We start from the raw sequence: 25,609 nt of genomic DNA, 5'->3' as shown, positions 1-25,609 counted from the left end.
GGTGATGCTTCACCTGGAGCTATGTGGCTGTGTAGCTTCTACGTCACCCACAATTCTGGACTGTCTGAACGAGTATTGCCCTTAAGGAACACCTGGACCTACCCTCCCATTTTCCAGATACGAAAGTCAAAACCTAGCAAAGTGAGTGGAGTGATAACTTGCCCACGGGCATGCTGAGGGTGGGCGACAGAGCCCACTGAGGGCTCTGGACACTCAGACCCCACATCTGGCCTCAAGCTGCAGCATCTCATGTCTCTGCAGGTGGAGGGGAAAGAAGAGGATGCAAGAGCACAGCTCTGGAAGAAGATTAAGTGCAGGAGGGCAGCTGAGAGCCTGGGGTGGAGGTTGGCCTGGGCGTCTGAGAAGGGTCATCTCAGGTGAAAGCAGAATCATCTGCCCTTGGCTTCGTGGGGCTTGTTCCATCCTGGCCTGCGGCTCTTTCACCAGATCCAGAATAAATTTTTGCTTTGAGCAGGGTCAGTCCAAACCAGGCGACAAGACTTCGGATTGATAGGAGGGACCGAGCAGATCGGTGTGCTCTGCCATCCTTTCTCCTTGAAGAGTACACACTGACCTCTTCTTCCATCAGAAAGAAGATTTAGCTTGTTGTTTTCTGCAGGCAGTTTTCTCAGATAAAAATTAGACCCAAAGATCAGGGGTGTACTTGGCCTCTGTGGCCAGTGTCCCCTCCAGGCTGACTAGCCCCTCTGGTAATAAGATGCACGGCTGGTCTCCGGTCCTGTTTCTCAACTACGTTCTGGATTCTGAGGATTAGAGCTGGAAAGGCGGTCACTAGTCATCTCACCGTTTTATGAATGAGGGCTCTGAGGACCTCAGAGGTGAAGGGGTTTCCCCAGGTCATGCAGGAAAAGAAGGACCCAGGACATGCTCTGTGGCACACACCTGGTCCCTTAAGACAAACTCCAGACACCCAAGTTGCTCTGGCCTGATATGTGGGCAGGGCCTGGCCTGGCCATTTGCCAGATGGGACACTTTGCTGCAGGGTTTCCTCTTCTCCATCAAAGTCTTTTCTCCTTTGATGATCAGTTCATCTGCCATCTTTTTTTCTTGATTCTTAAATTTGGGTGGTGCTCCTGATATATCAAAGTGAAGGTATGAGAAGATGGTCACATCCTTTGGGTACAGTCACGAGAAAGATCATGATGATGAAACATCGGCCATGCCCTGTACTGGGCCCAGCTCCTTGGAGTTACCCCCGCCAAGTCCTTCCCAACCACCCAGGTCTCAGGACCCTGACACTTGGACCCTCCTGACCCTATTCCCATGTTTCTGAAAGATGTATGAACACAGGCAAGCAAAGCAAAGATCCATGTCTGCCTCCTCAGGAGTTCAGGGTCAAGTCCCCAGACCCAGGAAGTCTCCAAATCCCCGTGCCCTATCTCAAGGAGGCAAAGCGAAGCCCTGGAGTGTGGACCAGAGTCGTGGGCCTTGATGTGTGCTATGTGCTAGTAAATACTTCTAATTCCTTCTAGACAAAAGCTTTGATTGATAAGCTCCAAAAGCTTGTGTCGTCAGAGGGCAGATTTAAGAATCTGAGAGAAGCTCTGAAAAAGTAAGTGTGTGTCATTTTGTCACCATTATTTTTTAAATTGTAGAACCACACTGCAGAGGCATTCACGTGCCACCCCTGGCTGGAGCAGGAGGTCTGTCTGTCTGTCCATCTGTCTACCCACAAGACCAACCCCTACACATCCCAGACCCCCAGGGCAGGTCAGCTTTGTCCTCCATCATCTACCAGAGAAATTCCAAGGTGTCAGGGCATTTCCCAGGAGAGGCACAGGAATAGTTTTGAGACGTGCAGTAGCTGTGATGATGATAATAGTGGTGCCAGATTCCTTGATTCCAAAATGCACATTTTATTTTACATTTTACCATTTCTGACATCAGGATACATCTCACAGTCAGTGTGTTTATTTCGTATGATTGTGTTTCCTTTTTGTACTGGATAATTAGTCATCAAGGCAAGAGTGCATTTTACACACAATGGCATCTTGGAATCAAAGAAATACGGTTTTACCAGTAATTTACACCTTACAGTTTGCAAAGTTTGTGCCCTGCCTAGCCATGGTGTGTGCAGCCCCATTAACACTGCCTGTGAGGTGGGCCTTCTCAACCTCGGCCCTCCTGTCCTTTAGACCAGGATTTTTTTTTTTTTGCCACACCACGCGGCATGTGGGATCTTAGTTCCCCAACCAGGGATCAAGCCTGCGCCCCCTGAAGTGGAAGTGCAGAGTCTTAACCACTGGGCCACCAGGGAGGTCCCTAGACCAGGACAGTTTTTGTCGTGGGGACTGTCCTGTGCATAGAAGGATGTTTAGCAACATCCCTGGCCTCTACCCATGAAATGCCAGTGTCTGCCCCGCCCCCCCAGTTATGACAACCGAGAAGGTCTCCAGACATGGCCAGATATCCTCAGGGAGGCAAAATCGCCCCCGTTGAGGACCACTGTTGTGAGACAGATTCGCCCATGATGTTTCTCCAGACAAGGACGCTGAGGAGCTAGTGGCTGGCCCAAGGATTTGAGGCCGTGGTGACAGAGCCGGGCCTCGGCCCAGGCTGGCCTCCCAGGCCAGTGCTGTACGGTTTGCCCGAGGTTACCTCCCATGAGGGTCCAGGCCAGCTCTCCCAGGGCAGCAGTGACTCGGCCCGTTGGTACACGCTGTGGCCACGTACGCACGGGAAACGGGGGTTTGCTCACTCTGGTTAGATGCGCACTTGGGGTTTCTCCACTAGTCTCTGCCCCTGTGTTCCCCTCGGGCACTTGAACACGTGCCCCGTTGGGCTGGCCCTCACCCTCTCTCTCCCTGCTTGGCTGGCTACTTGCTGGACTTTGGAGAGACCCTGGGAGACCCCTAGGGTCCCGGCTCCTTATAGAGGCCAGGAATGCCTTTCCTCCCTTCCACGAGGGATCACGCGATCACTGCCAGTACAAGGCCACTGAAGTCCGCGACCACCCAGCACCTCCAGCCTCGCCGGTGGCTCTGACACACCACACACCCGCCCTGCCAACCTCGTCTGCCTTTCTCGTTTTCTTCCTGCCGTACCTGGTCTGTCCCTTGTGCCGGCTCCGTGTGCCATTGCCTTGACCATCTCCACTTTATTTGTGTCCTCAGACAGATGTTCCACCCATCTGTGCTGTCCGGCCGTCTCTCCTCCGCCTGGGCTCCGCGGAGCCCCCGTGGACGGTGCTTGTGGGGAGCTGCCCCCCCGTGCATTCACCAACCTGTCCGTCCGCCCGCAGCGTGCTGCCCCATCAGCCTCCTTCACATGGCTTCCTCGCCCACCGCCGCCGCTGCCTCCGCTGCGTCCGTGGTCCCCCATTCTGTCCGAGTCCCCATCCTGACTGTCTTCCCTCTTTCAGGTTACCCGTGGGCCTATGTAAGTGCCTCTCCCAGACGCCTCTGCTCCCTGCCCCACGGGGCAGAGGTGGCCTTCGGGCATCTGGGCGCTAAGACCTTTATGCAAACCAGGTTCCTGCCTTATGGAGATATAGGCCAAGCCAGGCAGGGGAAGGACAGATTGGGGCAAACGTTTCTGCAGTCTTTCTTCAGAGGCACTAAGGTTTATACTTAGAGTGGTGTTGTGTCAGGGTTTGGGGGTCGTCTCACCAGGCAGGGGACGGGCCGGAGGGAGTAGAGTGAGGTGGTGGGCACAGCTGGTGACCCACCCAGACAAGGAGCCCATGACGGACCCCACCGCGTAGGTCCTCAGACCCATTCTGATGTCCTGGGCATCCTTTTTCGCCTGTCATTATATCATTCAGCCTCGTGCCAGCACCCAGGCTAGCACGTGACCTTTTCCCTTTACCCCCAAATCCTCCCTCCTGTCCCCGGCCACTCTCTTAAATATCCCCTGGCCCACCTACAATGCTTCAGTCCCCTGCCCGGGCACCCCCAGATGGACGTTATCTCCCCTTCTCATTCCCCAAACCACACCCTGGTCCAACCCATGAGACTGTCCTCTCCTCTCAGCCGCCCAGGGACCAGAACCTTCCCACAGCTCCAGCCAACAACATTTGGCTGAGGGCTAACTACGTTCGGCAGTAAAATGTGGTCACCAGCTCTTTGGGGGCCAGTTCCAGTTTTGCCCATCCATCTACTCTGATGGGCTCATCTGCACCTTTGTCTTTAGCTTGAATAGGATGCCCACGGAAGGAACGCAGGGACCGGGCTCTCACTGTTAGCTGCTGCCATGAAAGCCCTTCCCCTCTGTTCCCGTCAGTGGAGGATGGGAACAGCTCTGGAGGGGCGAGTCTGCTAGCGGACCAGCAGGTCACCCCGCAACCACCTTCAAAGGGGTGGGGACATTCATCTATCTACGTGGATATGATGGATCCAGAGTCCTGAAGTTCCAGAGTCTCAGGGGCTCCGACAAGACCAAATACCCGTTTCCATCTTTATTTTCTGTCTGTGGCCACAGAGCAAAGCCCAGTCTCTTGCTAATGAGACAACAGAGCAGGGAGCATCCAGGAGGCAGAAAGCAAGACTGGACCCCGAGCCCCACCCACACTGCCAACACACTGCCCAAAAAAAAAAAAAATTTTTTTTTTTTCCCCAAAACCTGAGTACCTGATTTCCCTGCACCACATGCCAGAACTGAGACCTGTACGGGAGAGCAGCCCATCCCACGGCTGGGCCGGGGTGGAGGAGAGGGCTGACCCGTGCTGTCACCGCCCGTTTCCTGGGGTCTGGTGGAGCGCCCCTCAGGCAGCTGCATCTTGCTTTCAGTCACCGGTACCAGTTAATTTCTTTCATCCTCCTTGACATCAGCAGGAATTTCTTGGTAGAAACATCAAGTGCGGAGGCCCCAAACAACCACAGACAAGATCCAGATGCCAGGTGTCACCACGTCTAGGCGCTGCCCGGAACACCAGGAGCACAGCTTTTAGGATGGGGGATGGGGCACTTTTCTTTCTGCTCCCTGAAACATCAGACACAGGCATGGCGGGGCTCTGCTGAAAGAGGAAGCCCCCCCTCATTTCAGCCTTGTTGGCCCCGCCCTGATCCAGGGCAAGGCTGGATCCCTCCTGACAGGGGCCAGATGCCCACACGGAAAGTTCAGAGCTAGCCATAGGTTGGGTGTTTTGTCTACACGAAGCCCCTACCATGCTCCCCTGCTCGCTCAGTTGCTCAGCATGGTCTGTCTCGTGGTGCCCTTTGGGGGCCCTCCACCAGCCCCGTGTACCCCACACCTGTCCCCACCGCCCCCTACACTGGCCACTCCGACAGCCCCATATATTTACCTACGTGGCCCTGGATTTTGGTTGGTTGGGTGTGCGTGTGTGTGCGTGTGTGTGTGTACATGACTGAATTAAGGGTGGTGTTCCCTGGACCCCTCACCATGAAGGTAGTAAACAGGAACAGAGTTTGGTGCTGGGGCTGGCAGTGCCACTCGCAGTGACTAAATCGCCCGTCCATCACCTTTCCACAACTGGATCAGAAACCCCAGTAAATACCTCAGGGAGATCCACCTCAGTGACCAGAGGACTCCCAGACTTTTTTCACTGGTCTGGGTGGTCAGAGGCCCTGTGAGGCATCCAGAAACACCCTGCGTCCTTCAGTCATTCACAGGCAGCGAGCAGCACCCGGCCTCCCCTTCTGCCTCTATCTGAGATAAGACGTCCTTCGAGCTCTGCAGGCTACCTGGTTCCCATCAAGGGCAGGGGGAGTGCGGCGCCCCCCAGAACCTGCTGGTCAGCACACTGCCTCGGCCCTGCAGCTCCAGAGCGGCTGCTCAGACCTTTGAACTCTTTCTCCGTCAGATCCACCAGCCTGTGCTCCAGACTTGGAGTTTGACGGAAAGGAAATGAAAAGCCAGGCATGTAGCAATCATGGACTATACTGGCCAGAAGGACCCAGAGAGGTCTGCCAGTGACCAATAGGATTCTTGCTTTTTTTTCTTTTTCACAACTCACAGTAAAAAAAAAAAAAAAAAAAAAAAAAATTACATTTGACAGTGTGACCCTATATACAAATGCATATATGCATAACAGGAACAAAAATTTCACAAAGCAATTTTAGTCCATGCAATGAACCCAGATATCCTCTATTCTCTCTTTTTTTTTAATTTTTAAAAAAATCTGGTCAACACTCACCAAATTGGTTTTAACACCCATGAAAGGGTCAAGACCGACAGTTCAAAAAACATTTCTCCTGCTCACTGTTTCCCAAACTCCAAGCATCCACCTCCTTCAAGACTTTGCCATACCCATGTGTCAGCTATATTTGCATTTACTTAATGGTCTCCTTTAAATTAACTCACTATTTCCCAGAAGTACGTTTAAATAAGAAGGAAAACTCTATATCATGACAGCAAATGGGAAACCAGCGTATTTGTCATAAATACACAAGGTTACCATAAAAAATTAATACAGTGAAATCAAAATAATATTATTAAATTCTGGCCAGATCCTGGTGTTTCCTGAGTGAGACCTGTTACTATTTGTTCAAAAAGAAAAAAAGAGAAAAACAGCAAGTGTTAGAAAGTGTCAAAGCTATGCTGTCACCAAATGAGCTCTCTCCTTGAGCCGGGGGCGGGGGGGGGGAGTGAAAATTTAATGTTTCTTATCATATGAATCAATTTATTTAAACAGTTTCTGGGCATCACCCAAAATCAACTCTCAAATCACCTAAAATTGTCTTAGCTAACATCAGTTCTCTGGTACGAGGGGAACCTGAAGACCAGAGAGGGAAAGAACTGGCCTAGGGTCACACAGCAAGTAGGCAAGGGACAGAGGCCAGGTTTCTGTTCTTGCTCTACCATCCTCCCTGCCTCCCCTTCCTCTGGAGTGGCAGGACTGCCACAAGGAGACAAAGGTGAGATGGGCTAGAAAGGAGGCTCCCTGTACCTGTGTGCTGAGCTGAGAGGAGGCTGCGCAGCACTGTGTGAGGAGTCCCCTGGGCGAACTATCTGGAGCTCTGCCAGAGTAGAGTGACCACTGGACCCATCACAGAATCACCCCCTTAACCTAGCGCCCCACCCAGAGGCACCAGAACAAGTTGTGCAGGAACAGTAACAGGAGCCCCTGCTTCAGAGCCACAGAGCAGAGAGGTCCGGCCCATACTGCTGAGTGCCATCCCCACGAAAGCCATCCCCCAGGAGCCACCGATCGTGGGAGCCGTCTCACCCAACCCCCCCGCCCAGAAGCCAAATCCAGGATGGTGATCTCAGAGGGCAAGGGTTTCCTGCGCTGGCAGCCCAGTGCTTGGGTGGGCAGAGATCCAAATGGGGAAGAAGTAAAGGCAGAGAAGTCTTGGGGAAAGAAAGAGACAAGGGGCTGGGTGGGGTGGCTGGTGGTGACTGGCAGGAATGGGCGTGGTGCTGTGAAGCCCCCCAGGATGTGATTCTAGGGCGGGATTGGGATGGAGAGTTTAGAAAGGAAAGGCGAGCTGGGAGGGGGCTGGTGGCCAAGCCCCAGGACTCCATCTGGGAGGGACAGCGGAGAGGTAGAGGAGGGCCTTCTGGCTTGGGGTGGGAGGGGTGATTGATTGAGACGCCCCAGGCCCCAGCAGGCACCATGTCACCCCCGCCACCCCGGAGGACTGACCCTCACACCCAGCTGGCAATCTGAGCCCCAAGAGCTACTACTATTCTTGGCAAATAGAAATCCCTTTCCCTCCAGCAAAGCGAGAGATGCATGCGGGGTGTTCTGTTCTTGGTAGAGGCTCGAGTTTTTAAGTGAAAAACTTCTGTTAATGCCTTTTGCTTCAAAGTTGTGACCCACCCTGTGTCCCTTACCTGGGGATGTACCTCACTGACCTGGCCTTCATCGAAGAGGGGACGCCCAACTACACGGAGGACGGCCTGGTCAACTTCTCCAAGATGAGAATGGTGCGTTCCCCACAGCAGAGCGGGGCAGGGGTGGGGGGAACATCAAAACCCAGACCCAAGCCCCGGGCTCACCCAAGCTGTGCCCGACAGTCCTGGCCAACCGGACGCGGCACACGCACTGGGGAGCCTGAACCCGGCTTCTCCAGTAAGAATAGTCACTTCCTCAAACGAGCAGCTCGCATCTGGCAGGCCCTGAGCCAGCTCTACCTGCATCTCCTCCTTTAATGCCCGCAGTCTGAGGGGTGGGTGCTCTTATTATTCTCCACCTTACAGGTGAGCAGGCTGAGGCTTGGTAATCAATGACCAGCCCAAGGTCACCCCTAAGGAAAAGGCAGAGCCGGGTCTGGGGCCCAAGTCTGTCTGACTCCAAAGCCTGCCCCTTTATTCGCACCCCATCCATTGTTGTTCAGATAAGCACTTGCGTTATGTGGCCGCAGCAAAATCATTTCTGCAGCACCTCCTAAGCAAGTAGGTTTCCAATTTCCCCGGAGGAGTCTAGGCCCTGGCAGGGGAGATGAGGATCCTTCCAGCAGGGAGCCTGCTTTCCAGCCAAACTTCTCGTCTTCTCACTCCAACTAGAGAGCCTCTATTTGTATCGGTTCTGTGTCATGGGGTTCCTCCTGAGCTTTTGTTTAATAGGTAAGGTTTCTCTGTCAAAGGCAAGTTGGCAGCACCGACCTGGGAACAGGATGGGGGAGCCCCTTTGTGTGGTCTTGCACATGGTGGGCACGTAGAAAGTGGCAGAGGCCTTTAGCTGTTGCTGGAATTGAGGGGGGCTGTTAGGATGTTGGATAAGCCAGCACCACTGATCAAATGATATGTTTTTCTCTCAGTCACATAGTATAATTAACCTATAGATTCTTTTTTTTTTTAGCAACAAAAATCACTCATTTATTTTCGTTACTCAGAGAAAATGATTGGTAATTTTCTTTTACTGTATTATCTCTGAGTCTTTAAAACAATTCTTTCTTCATCATCTATCATGTGATCCTACTAAATATACCTTTTACCTTTCAGAATATGCATCTTTTTTATTGAAGTATAGTTCATTTACAATATTGTGATAGTTTCAGGTATATGACATAGTAATTCAGTATTTTTATAGATTATGTGACTGGATAAAGAAGATGTGGTGTATACAAACACACACACACACACGCACAAACAGAGAAAGAGGAATGTTATTCAGCCATAAAAAAGAAGGAAATTCTAGGAGGTACAAACTATTGGATTGGCCAGAAAGTTCGTTTGGTTACTGAATACGTTGTTCAATAAAGTTCTTGGTAAAAATGAAAAATGTGTCTTTACTTGAAACCGAATGAACTTTTTCGCCAACCCAATATTATGTATAACATAAGCTACAAGGTTATGTTGTACAACACGGGGAATATAGCCAATATTTTATAATAGCTATAAGTGGAGTTTAATCTTCAAAAATTGTGAATCACTGCATTGTGCACCTGTAACTTATATAATATTGTACATCAACTATAGTTCAATACATAAATAAATTGCATGAAATTCTGCCATTTGCAACAATGTGGATGGACCTAGAGGGTATTATGCTTAGTGAACTAAGTCAGAGAAGGACAAATACTCTATGTTATAACTTACAACCTGTAGATTTATAGATTCTTACCAAGTGTCAGCCTTTGAGGCAGGTTGCTGGTTTAAAGAAACTCATGCTGCCTCAGTGGGGTCTCCCAGGAGGTGAATTAAGAGACTGACTGCAGACATGGCTGTTGATGCCCCTTCTGTTCTGTGGCATGGGGGGGTGGGTCGGGGGAGGGGGTACTAAGAGAAAGCTGTCTTCCAAACCTCTCCTTCCTTCCCGCAGATATCCCATATCATCCGAGAGATTCGCCAGTTTCAACAAACTGCCTACAAAATAGAGCACCAAGCAAAGGTAAGCTGGCAGCATTTTCAGTCACTTCCGCTTTTTCACAAGTGCTCTGGCTGCACTGCCTTCCTTCCTGCCTTTTCCGCTCCACACCCAACCACTTTCTGCCCCTGAGTTCCCTGGGCCCTCTCTTTTAGGAAACCCTCCCTGTTCCCTGTCCCCTGACCCGCCCTGAGTTCCTCCTCCTTTGGACTGCGCCTGTGCTAATCTTGCAGCTCCTGTCTGATTTTTACGTGCCATGGGATGGTTTATAATCATGTCTGACCTCCCCTGAGGCAGGAGAGGCAGTGTTTATCACATCTTTTCAAAATGCTCACCAGTTTCAAAATTCACAGCTAGAAAGGGCACACAGCAAAAAGTCCCCCAGCCTCCAAGTTCCCCTCCCAAAGCCAACCGTATCACCCATTTTTTTTGTGTGTATGCAAACACACCCCAACTTTTTTTTACTATAATGTATACGATGACATACTATACATTGCTTCAGCATCATTCTTTTTTCCCTTAATAACATATCTTGGAGATATGTCCTGTTGAGGCAGAGACATTCTCCTTCTTCCTTACAGCTACAGAGAAATTCATGTATTTATTCGATCCTCTATACTGATGGACATTTAGGTTGTTTCAGTCTTTTGTTGCTATAGGCCAGATGGGGGAAAAAACACCTTGTACATTCGGGAATCAGAGAGCGCTGTGAGAGTGTGAATCCAGGGGCCTGTATTGGGGTTGGGGGACAGGGCCCATCTGAGAAGCACAGAGACCACAGACAGCTGCTATGAGTAGCCTCAGACAAGCCTGAACCAGGTGGGACTGTGGGCTTCTAGAAAGATCTGGAGCCGTGTCCTAAGGAGAGTGGGAAGCCCTGAAAGGAGCTTACAGGACTGGATTAATACGCATTTTTTAAAAGATGGTGGGGCTGTATGGAGAGAGGTTGGCATGTTAGTCTCATTTCACTACTCAAACCCTGTGCCGTTAGCCCCATTTTATAGTTAAAATAACTGGGATTTGCTAATCCAGACTCTGGCTCCGAATCCTAGGACTTTGTTACGCTGCCCATAGATGTATTTGCTTCCCATCCAGCTTCTTAGTTTGCAGTTCATAAAAAATACCCAGCTCCAGACACACACCTGAGCATACCAGAAAATCAAGCTCTTAGTGTTTTTCCCTTCTACTTTCCTTTGTGATAGACTTGCCCTGTTTACTGCCATGTTCTGTGAACTCACTATCTGTCTAATAGCTGATAGCCACAAAGAGAAGAAAAATCAGTGGGTAACCAATTGTGCCACTTTTTCCTTGTTCATTCATTCGCTCAAGTATTTACTGAGCATGTACTCTGTGCCAGGCACTGTATTAGGCCTCGGCCCCTTCTTAAACTAGCCCTCAAGCTCCATATGCAATACAAATAAATGTTGCTGCCCTTCAGACTCTTTTCCTTAACAGCTTTGCAGTGGTGGTATTTGCTGCCAGTTTCCTGCTAAAGCAAAATTTTTAGGGAAACAAATGCTCATGACGGAGGAAACTAACTAACCAGTCTGCTGATTCCCAGAGTGTTTGGGAGGGTTGAGATTTTGGGCTCTAGAAAGTGCTGTTCACAGGAAGCTACTAGCTATTTATAAAAGTCTGGTCTATTTCACATGGCTGTAAAATCGCCACGTCTTTATCAGTGGATATGAGTTAATCTAGACGGTGGTATCTGAGGTTGTCTTCCTAGAGGTGCTGGGTGAGAGCCGTTAATCAGACACAATAATCATTTCATCTGGGACTGATGATAAGCATCCTAGGAAGCCCGTTCTGTCCCTCACAGTAGCAGAGGGTCCATTAGCAAAGATGCTCGCGACAAAGACTTGATTTTTCTCAAGCAGCTATCAGAAGATTCCCAATTACGTGCTAAGAAATATAATGTGTTTTCTTCTTTCTGCTCTGAGTTTCTGTGGAAAAACATGAAGCTTCGGCTCCAAACAACTGACAAGTCAATGAGCCTTGGAAAGATTCTTTTCGAAGGGCGGGTGGGGTTTGCCTATGAGATGTGGGCTCTGATCTCTCATCGTACATTTAACACACAGGAATCCAGCAAAACACCTGGGAGCAGTGTGAAGTGGGGAGGGAGGAGGAAGGAGAGTAATCGAGTCCACATGGTAACTCTTCATGATTTTCTGCTCTGAGATTTTGCCCTGGAGTGAGCCTCGTGAGACGAAAAAGAAGGGAGGCTCTTTCCTTCCACGGCCTCAGTTTCCACTGTCTTCTCTTGGGTGAATCTCTCTCGGCGTTACATAAACCTGGTGTTTAAGTACGTTTTTCCAACATACAGAAACATTGAAAGAATTGTGAACACCCGTACATCCACTACCTAGATGCTACAATTGACATTTTAGATATATAGATAGAGATGATTTTTTAATATGAGCCCAAAATATTTCACCTAATGTTCAACCAAAGAAACGGTGGTCAAGAGTAATTTTGACTCTATGTGATTTTATATTACTATGAAGACAAAAAAGGCAAAAAATAATACTAAGAAAAATAATACAAAGACACAACACTGCTTAATGCATCTTTGCCTCATGTGCAAGCCTGACGCCCCTCCCTGCCTCCACCCTAGTGCCTGATTCCCGGGAGACACCCGACGTCCACGTAGTATTATGGAGGTCCCATCGCCCTGCCATTCCTTTTTCTCTTTTCCTTTTCTCAGGTAACCCAATATTTACTGGACCAATCTTTTGTAATGGATGAAGAAAGTCTCTACAAGTGTTCCCTCCGAATAGAACCAAAACTCCCCACCTGAAGCTGTACCCAGCCCGCCGCCATGGACACATGCTATATGATATTGTACATAGTCGTTTGGTTTCTCTGGATTTTCTTCTTTAGTATGTGCTTCTCCAAGAATACAAATCCGTTCTTGTTCTTAGATTCCTGTAGAACCAAAATATGAATCTCTGCACCGGTTAGGACTTGGTCCACGCACCCCGCCCCTCGTTTCCTGCAGTGCCTGTTTCTTTGAAACAACTGTACTCTTAGTCTATTCTTCCCAGCCCCTCCCTCTCCCCCAAAGGGAAACAGAATCCGTGCATACACGAATCTTTGGCACCAGTCCTGCTTCTGTCCGTCCCCAGCCCAGGCCCCTGGGTTGAGTTGGCCACCCAGCATCCTCCGGCATGTTCCATGTAGCTGTTATAACAGGGTGGGGGGTAGGGGGGAGGCGGGAGGGGGAACCGTACCCTGAAGTCCAGTCATCGACAAATCTTCCCGCTGATGGTGATGCCAATTTCCAAAGCAGCTTTTTCAGCCAAAATCGCAGGTCTCAAAACTCCGTGTCTCCCAGTGACCTGGAGGGAAAGGAGTCCTGTCCGCTGAGAACCACGCCCTGCGACACCGAGGCCACCACCTCGTTCAGGCACCACGTCGCTCCTGGCTCTGAGAATAAAACCAGGTAGCGCGACTAGCAGTCTCGATAACCCTGGACAAGGCCCTGGAACTTCCTGAGGAAAACAGAATCACAACACAAAGTCATGTCGACTTCTGCCGACGGCTGCCCAGCATTCACTGCAAGTCGGGAACACACAAAAATGTCACTTTTCCTCTTTGAGCCGCCTAACAGTCACTACAAGCTTACGTCGAGATGCTCCAAGTCTGTATGCCTTGTGAAAAATAGTACCACACTGTAGAATTAGGAAATCAATAACCAAGTGTTTTTATTGCATATACTGTAGTCCTGTCTAAATGCCTTCTAGCAGGAATATAGTACTGTAGCGCTTATTCTGTGAATATTACCATCTATTTTCTACATTGTACAGTATAGAAAACACAGGTTAACTCTGAAGTGGCAGGCATGCTCCACTCTGACAAACAGACAACTTTTGCTGTAAGCAATACCTAGTGGTATGAGAATTCTATTTCAAGTCCTACAATATTTCAACTTACAGCTTGTTTGGAAAAAAAAAGAAATTTCCATTTTTGTAAAAATATATGTTTCCTGATTACCTCTTGCTAATAAATCTATTCTATCTCAGGGTGAACGGTGGAATTTTGTTGGGTTTCATTTATTCACGCAAGGGATGTTTGATGAGCACTTGGTCCTTATCAGGCCCTGGGCTCAGACCAGAGACCTGGAGTGATAAGGGCAGAATCCCTGCTTTTGGGGGGTACTCATAGTCTGTTGATGTTCTCTATTGCAGCAGGAACAAATAGCTCCAAAACTCAATGTGATGGCCGAAAACAATCTTTCACAGTTCTGTGGGTTGACTGGGCCCAGCTGGTGATTCTTGCTTGGAGTCCCTTGTGAGGTGCCAGTCACAGAGCAGCTGAGGCTGGAGTCATCTGAAGGCTCAACTGGACGGGGTGTCCAAGATGGTGCTCTCCCATAGCTGGGGGCTGAGCTGGGGCTGTCAACCAGAGCGTCCACACATGGCCTCTCCACGTGGCTTGGGCTTCTCACAGTATGGCAGCTGGGTCCAAAGAGCAGCCTTCCAAGTGACTCAGGCAGAAGCTGCAAGGCTTCTTCTGACCTAGGCTCAGAATTCCCAGAACATCACACCCACAGTGTTCTATTGGTCAAGCACGTCACCAAGGCCAGCCTGGTCACAAGGGGAAGAGAATGAAGCACCTCCTCTTGATGGGAAAAGCCACAAAGAATGTGCAGCCATCTTTAAGCTACTAGCGAGACAGACCGTTTGAGCCACGCTGTCACCGGATGGTGCAGGAAGTGCCTTGGGGACACCACGGAGGAAAGGACAGTGGCGGGGGGATTGGAAAAATCTCCACAGAGGTGTGAGGAGGGTGTGGGATAAGTAGGGATGATTTTCCAGAAGAAGGTGGTGGGGAGGGCATGCCGGGCAGGGGGACCAGCAAAATCCCAGAAGCATGAAAGAATACACTTGTCTGGGGAAGAGCTAGTATGGGCGTGCCCCCAGGGAAGGCACCCTGGTCCTCCCCAGACCCCTCCTCACAATCACCCAGGAAGGGTGGGCCCAGAACACGACCCTCAGTGACAGGCATGAGGCCCGCTGGGAGGCAAGACCCATTTCCCTGGGACCTGCGGCCAACAGGCTCCATGACTGCTTGTTTTCTTCAGACACAGAAAAGCAGTTAAGGTTGCTGGGAGGATTCAGTGTGCTGCTACAAGCTGCTACCCTGTGGTGATGAGCACGGGACAAGCACTTGCTAACCATGAACTATCTGTAGAGCCCTGACTGTTCCAGGTCATCTTAGGCACTGCGGACTTAGCCATGAACAATGCAGTCTAGGTCCCTGCCTTGGGACTTCCCTGGTGGTTAAGACTCTGTGCTCCCAATGCAGGGGGCCCGGGTTCGATCCCTGGTCAGGGAACTAGATCCCACATGCCGCAACTAAAAGGTCCCACATACCAGCAACTAAAGATCTGGCGTGCCACAACTAAGACCCGGCACAGCCAAATAAATAAATAAATATTTTTTTTAAAAAAAGTGCACACCAAAAAAAAAAATTTCCTTGCCCTCGCGAGGTTTACATTCTGGTGGGTGATAACAATGGACAAGTTTTAAAAATACCCAGGGCAGCGTGACAAGTACCACAAGCACAGTCCAGCAGGGCAGTGTTGAGGCTGCCTGAGGCTGGGACAACTGACCTGAAATCTGGATAATGAAAAACCATGATGCTATCGTTAAAGAGGCTGTGAGGTGAACACCCACCTGAGTGCAGGCGCTCGTGTTCTGGTTGGTGTGAGGCGCTGGGCGATTCTCTGAGGCTTTCTCAGGGCCAGGATTAGGGTGAGACAAGAGAAATGCCCACCTCGGGTGTGAAATATAAGGGACTGCTATAAAACGTAGTCATAAAGGTAACAGTCTAATGCAATATTTTTTAAAAGTCAAAATCAGGGACTTCCCTGGTGGTCCAGTGGTTAAGACTTCGCCTTCCAATGCAGGGGGTGCAGGTTCCATCCCTGGTTGGGGAGCTAAGATCCCACATGCCTCACAGCCAGAAAAGCAAAACGTAAAACAGAAGCAATATCGTAACAAACTCAATCAAGACTTTAAAAACGGTCCACATCAAAAAAATCTTAAAAAAAAAAAGTCAGAATTAATGTAAAAAAATCCGTGAAGAACAAAATATCAATTTTTTCATAAAGACAGGATGGGTATTACTGATTTTTCCTCTCGCCTCAGGTTCCATCCAGTGTGGCTTGACGAGGCTACCTGCCCCTTTTACAAGTGAAGTGTAGGATGGCTCTAGTTCCAGAAAGGAAATAGCATTGGTCCAGGCCAGAAGCTCATTCGTGGGGAGGGATGGTGAGCTTGTTTATCCTCTCTGCTTGTTTGTGTTCGGTCGGATGGTTTTGGAGGGTGTCTCTTGATCCCAGCTGCACGAAGGAGCTTTTTAAAAGGTCAGTACACAAGAGAGAGATTGCACCTGGTCCTCTAGCATCCTTTGGGGTAAGTGGGTTTCACGATGGCAGATGTGTTGCCCGTTGGCATCCGGCTGCCCCCTCTCCAGCTTTTTGCTCTCACCCTGTGTCTAATGATCACGGTTTCCTTCCCAGCAGTGGCCCTGCCAAGACCTCTCTGGCTGCCGGGGAAGGAGTGTCTGGAGAGGTGGGTGGTGGTTGTCTCGGGTGTCTAGCAGTACCCCCAGACCTACCCTCGCCCCCCCCAAGAATTTACCTAACACCTGGGCGTGCATACCTCGGTAACCAGCATCCTGCCCCGCTCCTGACCTCCTAGAGCTCATGACCCAGCTGAAGAGAAGAAACACGAAGCTAACAGCACTCAGGTTTCTAACTCCAGCTCACGCCTCCCTCCAGTCTCCTCAAAAACAAACTACCTAGAAGGTGCCTCCACCTGGCTGCCCTACTGCCACCTTACTCAACTGGACCAAACTGGCCTCATCAACTTCCCCACCACACCTGGGCCTCCTCAGCACCCCTACCCACCAGTCATGCAAGCTAGAAACCCAGAGGTCACCCCTGACTCCCACTTCAAAGGGTCACCTGATCCAGGCAATGTTAACCTCCTAGTTATCTTTCCAGCCAGGTCACAGCTCTTCGTTGCCTCTGCCACTACCTTGGATGAGCAATTCTCAACTTTTTGACCTCAGGGACCCCACTATACTTGTAAAAACTATTGAGGATTCCCCCCCCCCAGAAAAAACCATATAACTGGTTTCTATCAGTAGATATAATTGTAGTACTGATTATTTTATTTGAAACTAAAACTTCAGGAGAGTATTTAAATAATTATTTATTAATTCATTTAAAAATAACGATAACACCAGCAACCGCACTTCTGGGTATTTGCCCACAAGAATTGAAAGCAGGGTCTCAAAGACATAATCGTACACCCATTCTCATAGTAGCATTATTCGCAATAACCAAAAGGTGTAATCAGTCCGTGTCCATCAACAGATGAATGGATAAACCACACGTGGTAAACACATACAATGGCATGGTATTCAGCCTTTAAAAGGAAAGAAATACAAAAAAAAAAACAAACGAAAGAAATTCTGACACCTACTACAACATGGATGAAGCTTGAAGACATTATGCTCAGTGAAATAAGCCAGTCACAAAAAGACAAACACTATGTGATTCCACTTATATGAGGTCCCTAGAGGAGTCAAATTCATAGAGACAGAAAGTAGAAGGTGGGTGCCAGCGTTTTGTTGTTGTTGACATTTTCAATATTAAAAAAAAAAGACATTCACTGTTGCAGGCCTGATAGCTCTCTTCCAGTATTTTTTAACCATTCCGATGTATCTTGTGGGGATATTTATTCACATGATTTTGCTTAATACATTTCTTTCTACACAAGACTGAATTTATAAGTCTCTGTAAGATTTTCAGTTACAGTGATAACACACTAATAAATTATAAATTAACAAAATCTTCATGTTTGCTTTAAAAAAAATCATTTATCAAATGCTAAACTCCAGATTACCTGGAAAATTAAAGATGCAAATTGCTATAAATCTGGCATCCCCATTAAAATGGAGGAAGGGTTGTTTGAGGATTTGTTCTTTAATGGCTACAGCGTTTCAGTTTTGCAGAAAGAAAAGTTCTGGAAATAAAGGACAGTGGTGGTTACAAAAGTGTGAATGTACTTTTACCAGTGCTGAACTGTACACCTTAAAACGGGGAAGATGGCCAATTTTACGTTGCGGGTACTTTACCACAATTGAAAACAAATGTTAAATAACAATCACACACCTATTATGCACTGACATAAATAACCTCTTTTTAATGAAGTTACTGAATTTTCAAAAAAAAATAATTTCATGAGGAAAATGGCATCACTTTACACTTTCGCCAATCCCTTTAATGTCTGGCTTAATAGAAGGTGGATCCCCATATCATGTACACATCATGTAGCCTTTGGAAAACTCTACTGCACACTCATAAGACAGTAAAGAGTGAAAAAGGCAAATGCTGTCAGTATTATTATGAAAGTAGTTTCAACCTTACAAACCCCTTTTGGAAACCACTTTAGACCAAGCCACCAGCATGTCTTGACTGGAGTTCAGTCATCTTTTTTTTTTTTTAATAAATTTATTTTATTTTTGGGCTGTGTTGGGTCTTCGTTGCAGTGCGCGGGCTTCTCATTGCGGTGGCTTCTCTTGTTGCGGAGCACAGGCTCTAGGCGCGCAGGCTTCAGTAGTTGTGGCACGCGGGCTCAGTATTTGTGGCTCATGGGCTCTAGAGCACAGGCTCAGTAGTTGTGGTGCACGGGCTTAGTTGCTCTGTGGCATGTGGGATCTTCCTGGACCAGGGATCGAACCCGTGTCCCCTGCATTGGCAGGCAGATTCTTAACCACTGCACCACCAGGGGAGTCCCTGGACTTCAGTCATCTTGCCGTCTCAATCACCCAGGCTTCCTTTTGGGCATTTATCCTTCCTCTAGTCCATTTTCCAGCTATGACCAAAGTAAGCTTTTCAAACACAGATCCGATCATATCACTCTTCTCCTTACAATTCCCTAAGGGCATCAAAGAATGTGATAAGGTTCAAATTCTTCAGTGTGATCTCCAAAGCCCCACACCATCTCTCTCCAGCCTACTTCCTGTCCCCTCGCTTCCTGGGCTCCAGCCACACTGTTTCCAACCAAGTTTCTTTCCATCTTAGGGCCTTTGCACATACTGTTTCCTCTTTTTCTCTGAGGTCATACTTACCCATCTTTCAGACCTCAACTCAGACACTACCTCCCCAGAGAGATATTTGAAGACAACATCCCCGTCATACATTCTCATGTCTTTTCTTTCTTTTCATTGCATAATTTGTTACTTAATTCCTGTCCTCCCCCCACTAAAGTGTAAACTGCACGAGGGCAAAAACACATCTCATTCAACCATCACTGCCTAGCACAGAGCCTGGCATGTAGTGACATTCTACAGTGAATGTTTGTTGAATGAATGAACCACATCTTTGCTGTTCAAATTGTGAACCCTGAACCAGCAACACTGATATTGCCCGGGAATCTGTTAGAAATGCAGAATCTTAGGCCCCACCTGAGACTTCCTGAACCGGAATCCAAACAACCTCCCCAAGTGATAGCACATGACCATTTTAGAAGCACTGGATTTTTTTTTTTAATTTTTATTGGAGTATAGTTGATTTACAATGTTGTGTTAGTTTCAGGTGTACAACGAAGTGATTCAGTTATACATATACATGTATCCACTCTTTTTGTTTTATAGATTCTTTTCCCGTATAGGCCATTACAGAGTACTGAGTAGAGGTCCCTGTGCTCTACAGCAGGTTCTAATCAGTTATCTAGTTTATGTATAGTAGTGTGTATATGTCAGTCCCAATCTCCCAGTTTATCCCTTCCTCCACTCTTATCCCCTGGTAACCATAAGTTTGTTTTCTACATCCGTAGAAGTGCTGGATTTGAGCAAGCGAACGTCATTCCAGGCCCTGGATATGTCCATATCCTATCCCTGCAACTTCACCATCCTCTATGCCCATTAGACCACACTCCTGACTGGTCTCATTACCAATTTTTTATTTTTATCAATATTTTTATTTCAGTCAACACCACTTTTCCTCAAATGTCCTTCTTTCCAGAAGCCTTTACTGATTTTCTCCAGTCAAGGGCTTCATCTGTACCCAACTCAGGTCAATCTCTGCTTCATGTCAAACACCTGTGTCACTTCCCTCCCATGAGGTTCCACAAGGGTTGGGGTGGTCTGACTCGGCTGGTGTCTCCTGTGGCTCCCAGTACCATGCCTGGCCCGCGAGAGATGGTCTTGTCAGGTCTGATTCAGAGTGGGGCTGCCAGAAGAAGGGAGTGAAAGGAAAAATAAAGTAGATTTCATCAAAATTAAAAACTGTTGTGCATCAAAGAACATTCTCCAGAAAGTTAAAAGACCACCTACAGAATGGAAGAGACTCTTTTTGCAAATGATATATCTGATAAGAGTTTAGTATCCAGAATATATAAAGAACTCTTACAACTCAACAGCAAAAAGACAACAAATCAATTTAAAAAAGGGCAAAGAGGGCTTCCCTGGTGGCGCAGTGGTTGAGAATCTGCCTGCTAATGCAGGGGACACGGGTTCGAGCCCTGGTCTGGGAAGATCCCACATGCCGCGGAGCAACTGGGCCCGTGAGCCACAACTACTGAGCCTGCGCGTCTGGAGCCTGTGCTCCGCAACAAGAGAGGCCGCGATAGTGAGAGGCCCGCGCACCGCGATGAAGAGTGGCCCCCGCTCGCCGCAACTAGAGAAAGCCCTTGCACAGAAACGAAGACCCAACACAGCCAAAAATAAATAAATAAATAAATTTTAAAAAAATAAAAAATAAAAATGGGCAAAGAACTTGAATAGACATTTCTCCAAAGAAGATATTCAAATGGCCAACAAGCACACGAAAAGATGTTAGGGACTTCCCCGATGGCACAGTGATTAAGAATCTGCCTGCCAATGCGAGCCCTGGTCCGGGAAGACCCCACATGCCATGGAGCAACTAAGCCTGTGCGCCACAACTACTGAGCCTGCGCTCTAGAGCCAGCGAGTCACAACTACTGAGCCCACGTGCCACAACTATTGAAGCCCGCATGCCTAGAGCCCGTGTTCTGCAACAAGAGAAGCCACCGCAATGAGAAGCCTGCGCACCGCAACGAAGACCCAACACAGCCAAAAATAAATAAATAAATAAATAAACTTATTTTTTTAAAAAAAGATGTTAAACAACATTGGTCACTAAGGAAATGCCAGTCAAAACCACAATGAGATACTAGTTCACACCCACTAAGTTGGTGATGATAAAAAAACAAAACAAAAACAAAACAGAAAATAACAAGTCTCTGCAAGAGAAATCGTAACCGTCATACCTTGCTGGTGGGATTGTAAAATGGTGCAGTCACTGTGGAAAATAGTCTGGCAGTTCCTCAAAAAGTTAAACAAGAATTACTGTATATGGGCTTCCCTGGTGGCGCCGTGGTTGAGAATCTGCCTGCCAGTGCAGGGGACACGTGTTCGAGCCCTGGTCTGGGAGGATCCCACATGCCGCGGAGCAACTGGGCCCGTGAGCCACAATTACTGAGCCTGCGTGTCTGGAGCCTGTGAGCCACAACTGCTGAGCCTGCAGGTCTGGAGCCTGTGCTCCGCAACAAGAGAGGCCGCGATAGTGAAAGGCCCGCGCACCGCGATGAAGAGTGGCCCCCGCTTGCCACAACTAGAGAAAGCCCTCGCACAGAAACGAAGACCCAACACAGCCAAAAATAAAAATAAATAAATAAAATTTAAAAAAGAATTACTGTATAATTCACTAATTCCACTCCTAGTATACACCCAAGAGAAATAAAAACATATGTCCACACAGAAACTTGTACATGAATGTTTACAGCAGCATTATTCAAAATAGCCAAAAGGTAAAAACAACCCAAATATCCATCAACAGATAAATGGATAAACAAAATGTGCTATACATACAATGGAATATTATTCAGCTTTAAAAAGGAGCAAAATACTGATACATGCTACAAGTTGGATGAATCTTTAAAACATTATACTACGTGAGAGAAGCCAGACACAAAAGGTCACAGAGTGAATGGTTCCCTTTATATAAAGTGTTCAGAATAGGCAAGTTCATAGAGTCAGAAAGCAGGTTAATGGTTGCCCGGGGATTGGGGATGGAGGGAAGGAGGGGTGGTTATTTAATGGACGTGGGCTGTTCTTTGGGGGATGATTTAAAAAGTTTTGAAACTAGAGAGAGGTACTGCACGATGTTGCACAGTGCTGTGTAGGCATTAAATGCCTCTGAATTCTACACTTTAAAATGGTTAATTCATGGGACTTCCCTGGTGGTCCAGTGGTTAAGACTCCACGCTTCCACTGCAGGGGCCACGGGTTCCATCCCCGGTTGGGGAACTAAGATCCTGCATTCCACGTGGTGCGGCCAAAAATTAAAAAATAAAAATAAATAAAATAGTTAATTCATGTTATGTGAATTTCACCTCAAAAAAAAAAAAAAAAAAGACAGAGAGAGAAAGAACTGAATGTAACTGTCTGCTCATTAAAAAGTGCTCCAGATGTGATCAGAAATTATATCAGTTAATGGGATAACTCTGAATTATATGTTTTAAAATGTTTAATTGTATACTATATTGATTTCATTTCATTTAAAAAAAAAAACAGTAAAATAAGAAAGGGGGGCAGGGGGTTGCTCAGAGAGAGCTTCTCAGAGGCACTGTCCCAAACTGGGCCTTGAAGGGCTAGAAACCCAAGGTTTCTAGCTGAGCGAAGAGTTGGGGGCCTGGGTGTCTCAGATGAGGGGCAGTCTGAGCGATGGCTGAGCAAGTCTGGTGAGGCGTCCAGGGACAGAGGGGACCAGGCAGGTGGCAGGTGGGAGGGGCCTGCCGGGGTCCCTGAGTGGCTGGCCGGGGAGTCACCCAGAGGTACCACAACAGGGCTTGATGGTGAAATCAGGCAGACTCCCTCTGGCCCAACCTGACTCTATTTTCATTCAGACAGCCCCTTATCAGCACTGATCACAGCATACGCCATAATGTATGTTTAGTGTGCAATTACTACCCACACTCAGATCAAGTGACTCATGGCCCAGAGACAGTCAAGGCCCATTTCTTATTGCCGGCACGGGAAGTCAGGTATGTCCTGCTCACACAGGACAGGGTCCTGGCAAACCGGCTGCTCCCCTTCCAGGTCTGGAGCCTCCCCACGGCCCCAGCTGCTGTGCTTTCTCCTTTGGTTCCCGCCAAGCCTCGTGTCCACCCACAAACCCGTACACCCATTCTTGCTTCTCTCCAGCCCTCTCATGGCACCCGGAAGCCTCATCAGGAGGGGAGTACAGCACCTCCAAACCTCTCTCAGCCAGGATCCGAAGCCCCTCACATATCACCTTAAAAGCCACCAGCGTTTTATCATCTGACTCAATAAATAACAACAGCGACTGCTACTGCTACCGTTTCTGTCGAGCTTGCAGCGTGTCAGGCTCTGTGTCTGAGCTCGAGCTTCTGGGTATTTTTACCTCCATTTCACGGAGGAGGGCAAGATACAGGAAACCTGATTTTCAAAATATTTAACCACCAGTATGGCATGAGTACTGACCACTCAGACTAACGGCCAAAAGGGTGCAAACTGGCTGAAAATCAACCAGCTCTGCAGGACACTCTCCAAAATAGTAGAGGATAAAGCATAACAGTGTGTGATGCAGATGATTAATTCAGGAGTTCAGGAAGAAGAAGTTTCTGTGGAGGCAAGAGGACAAGGCAGGAGGAAGGGGGTGGAAGTAGGGCTGTGCCCCGGACAGGGAGCTCACCTGTGCACTGGTGAGGAGTGCAGTGGCAGTGGACGCTGCAAACAGAGTAGGGATGTATCATAGAAGGTCTTAAGTGAAAACAAAGGAGTGTAGACGGGGAGAATGTGTGAACAACAAGTGACTGAAGGAGGCCCTGGAGGCAGACACGCTCTGGGCTCCAGCCCCTGAGTTCCTGCCTCCCCCAGATGCAAGAGTGAAGCCAACCGAACAGGGATAAGTTTCCCCTGCACAGGAGTACAGGGGCTTACAGAAAAGTCCAGAAACTGGTGCTCCGTCGTAGGGCCAGGACGAGGGTGAAAGAAATGAGTCATACCCCCTCAGGTGCAACATTTAAGGGAGGGCCAAAAAACTCAGTCATGATATTTTTATTGCATAATATTTTAATGCAATATTTTAAAATAACAAAAATTAATGCAAAAACCTATAATGAACAAAATATCACACATGAAGAAACAAAACAATGACAGGATCAAACCCTGTACTTGCTCAACATAACCTTACTGCATTCACCCCAATCCTGGCCATAATGAAACACAGCTTCTGGACTTTTCTGCAAGGCTTCACACTTTCTTGGATGTGAATACAGCATCTTCAGGGCTTAAAACCAAACCAGTGGTGGTTCCCATGTTCCCTGACTTCTTAGGGGACAAACAATGCCTTCTCATGCAGTTGGAGGACATTGTCAGGCTGACTTCTCTGACTCAGGGCAAGGGAAATAACCAAGATGGCTAAACAGGATGTCTCCTCATCAACAATGGAACTAGCAAGAGGTCCAACTTCATATTACAATCCAACCGAAGTTGCTCTTTGATGCAGACTTATACACCTCCTGCATTCATTACCTTTCCCACTCTACAAACTCTCTGGTCACTCATCTCTATATCCACTGATTCATCCTTCCACCCATCCCCATCTACCCATCCATCTACCCATCCATACATCTATCCCATCCATCTTTCCACCCATCCATCCACCAACCCACCCATCCAATCCACCCATCCACCCATCCATCCCATTCATCCATCCATCCATCCACCCACCCATACATCCATCCACCCAACCATCCCACCCATCCTTTCATCCATCCATCTATCCTTCCTTCTTTCCAACCAAGCATCCATTTAGTCTTTCAACCATAAAGCCATTTTCCCATATATCCATCCATCCCTACTTCTACCCATTCATCCACTTATGCATCCTTACAGACCGTCATCCACCTAAACCACTTAACCAAACCTCTACTTACCTACTATCTAAAATCAGCATGTGGGTGTGAAAAGAGCTCCATCACCTACCAGCAGACCTACTTAACTTCTCCAAATCTAATTTCTTCATCGAGAAAGTGGCTGTGTGTATTCTCAAAGTACCTTCACAGGGCTGTTATGAGCATTAAAGAACAAAATCCCTGTAAATGGTAGTTATTGTAAATATTACATTATTATGGCAATTATTATTATTATTACAAGATGCTAGAGGTAGAGGGCAGAAATATAATAAATCTGGTGAGGGGCCCAGTTTTCCTGCCAGGATGTTGACTCTGACAAGTGATTTGGGAAACCAGTTAAAGCCACAGGTAATAGCTGGGGAGGGGATAACGCTCTGAGGGGAAGAGGGGGATGACCAGCAGATTTGGCCTAAAGAAAAAGGATCAATGGAGGTGAGGTGGGCAATAACTCCTAGAACAGTAAGAAGGAGGTGCTGACTGAGGAGTCCAGGAGCTGTGGTTGGTTGGATGCCTGAGCTCTGCTGATGCCTCAGGGAACTCTAGGCCTGGACAATCAGGAAGGCAGGCAGGCCTCCAGGCTCAGTTTCATTCACCTGCTTCCGTGGAGCAGGTGCCCACTCTTGTGGAGAACTCTGGACTCAGTTAGCCAGGGGTTCAAACCCCAGCTCTCTTACTTATTAGTTGTGGGACCACAGATGAGTTACTTAAGTGTCTCAGTCACCTCATCTATGGGGGAAAACATCAATAGAATTAAGAAAGTTTATTCATGTAAAGCGCTAGGCACTGAGTCTAACACATCCCTAGAGGAGATAATGACTCCTGGGTGTGGAGGATAAGACCTGCTCTCCCCTCTTGGCCTCCCCAGACTCCAGAAGTGCAAAAATGGGGCACAGGA

The 25,609-nt window shown here is 48.0% G+C and overlaps 1 protein-coding gene across 1 annotated transcript in view; it reads left to right on the top strand.

The window, feature by feature from the left end:
* Positions 1–12,530, top strand: part of RASGRF1 (Ras protein specific guanine nucleotide releasing factor 1) — a 106,950-nt gene extending 94,420 nt beyond the window's left edge. The window contains exons 24-27 of the mRNA XM_061181703.1: positions 1,494–1,573; positions 7,734–7,851; positions 9,689–9,757; positions 12,438–12,530. Of these exons, the coding sequence (XP_061037686.1) occupies positions 1,494–1,573; positions 7,734–7,851; positions 9,689–9,757; positions 12,438–12,530 (360 nt within the window). The remainder of the gene's footprint in view (positions 1–1,493; positions 1,574–7,733; positions 7,852–9,688; positions 9,758–12,437) is intronic.
* The last annotated feature ends 13,079 nt before the right edge of the window (positions 12,531–25,609 follow it).

This window comes from Eubalaena glacialis, chromosome 2 (assembly GCF_028564815.1).
Source record: "Eubalaena glacialis isolate mEubGla1 chromosome 2, mEubGla1.1.hap2.+ XY, whole genome shotgun sequence".
Taxonomy (NCBI): domain Eukaryota; kingdom Metazoa; phylum Chordata; class Mammalia; order Artiodactyla; family Balaenidae; genus Eubalaena; species Eubalaena glacialis.
Note: the sequence above shows the minus strand (reverse complement) of the source record. Positions and strands in the feature narration are given on the sequence as shown.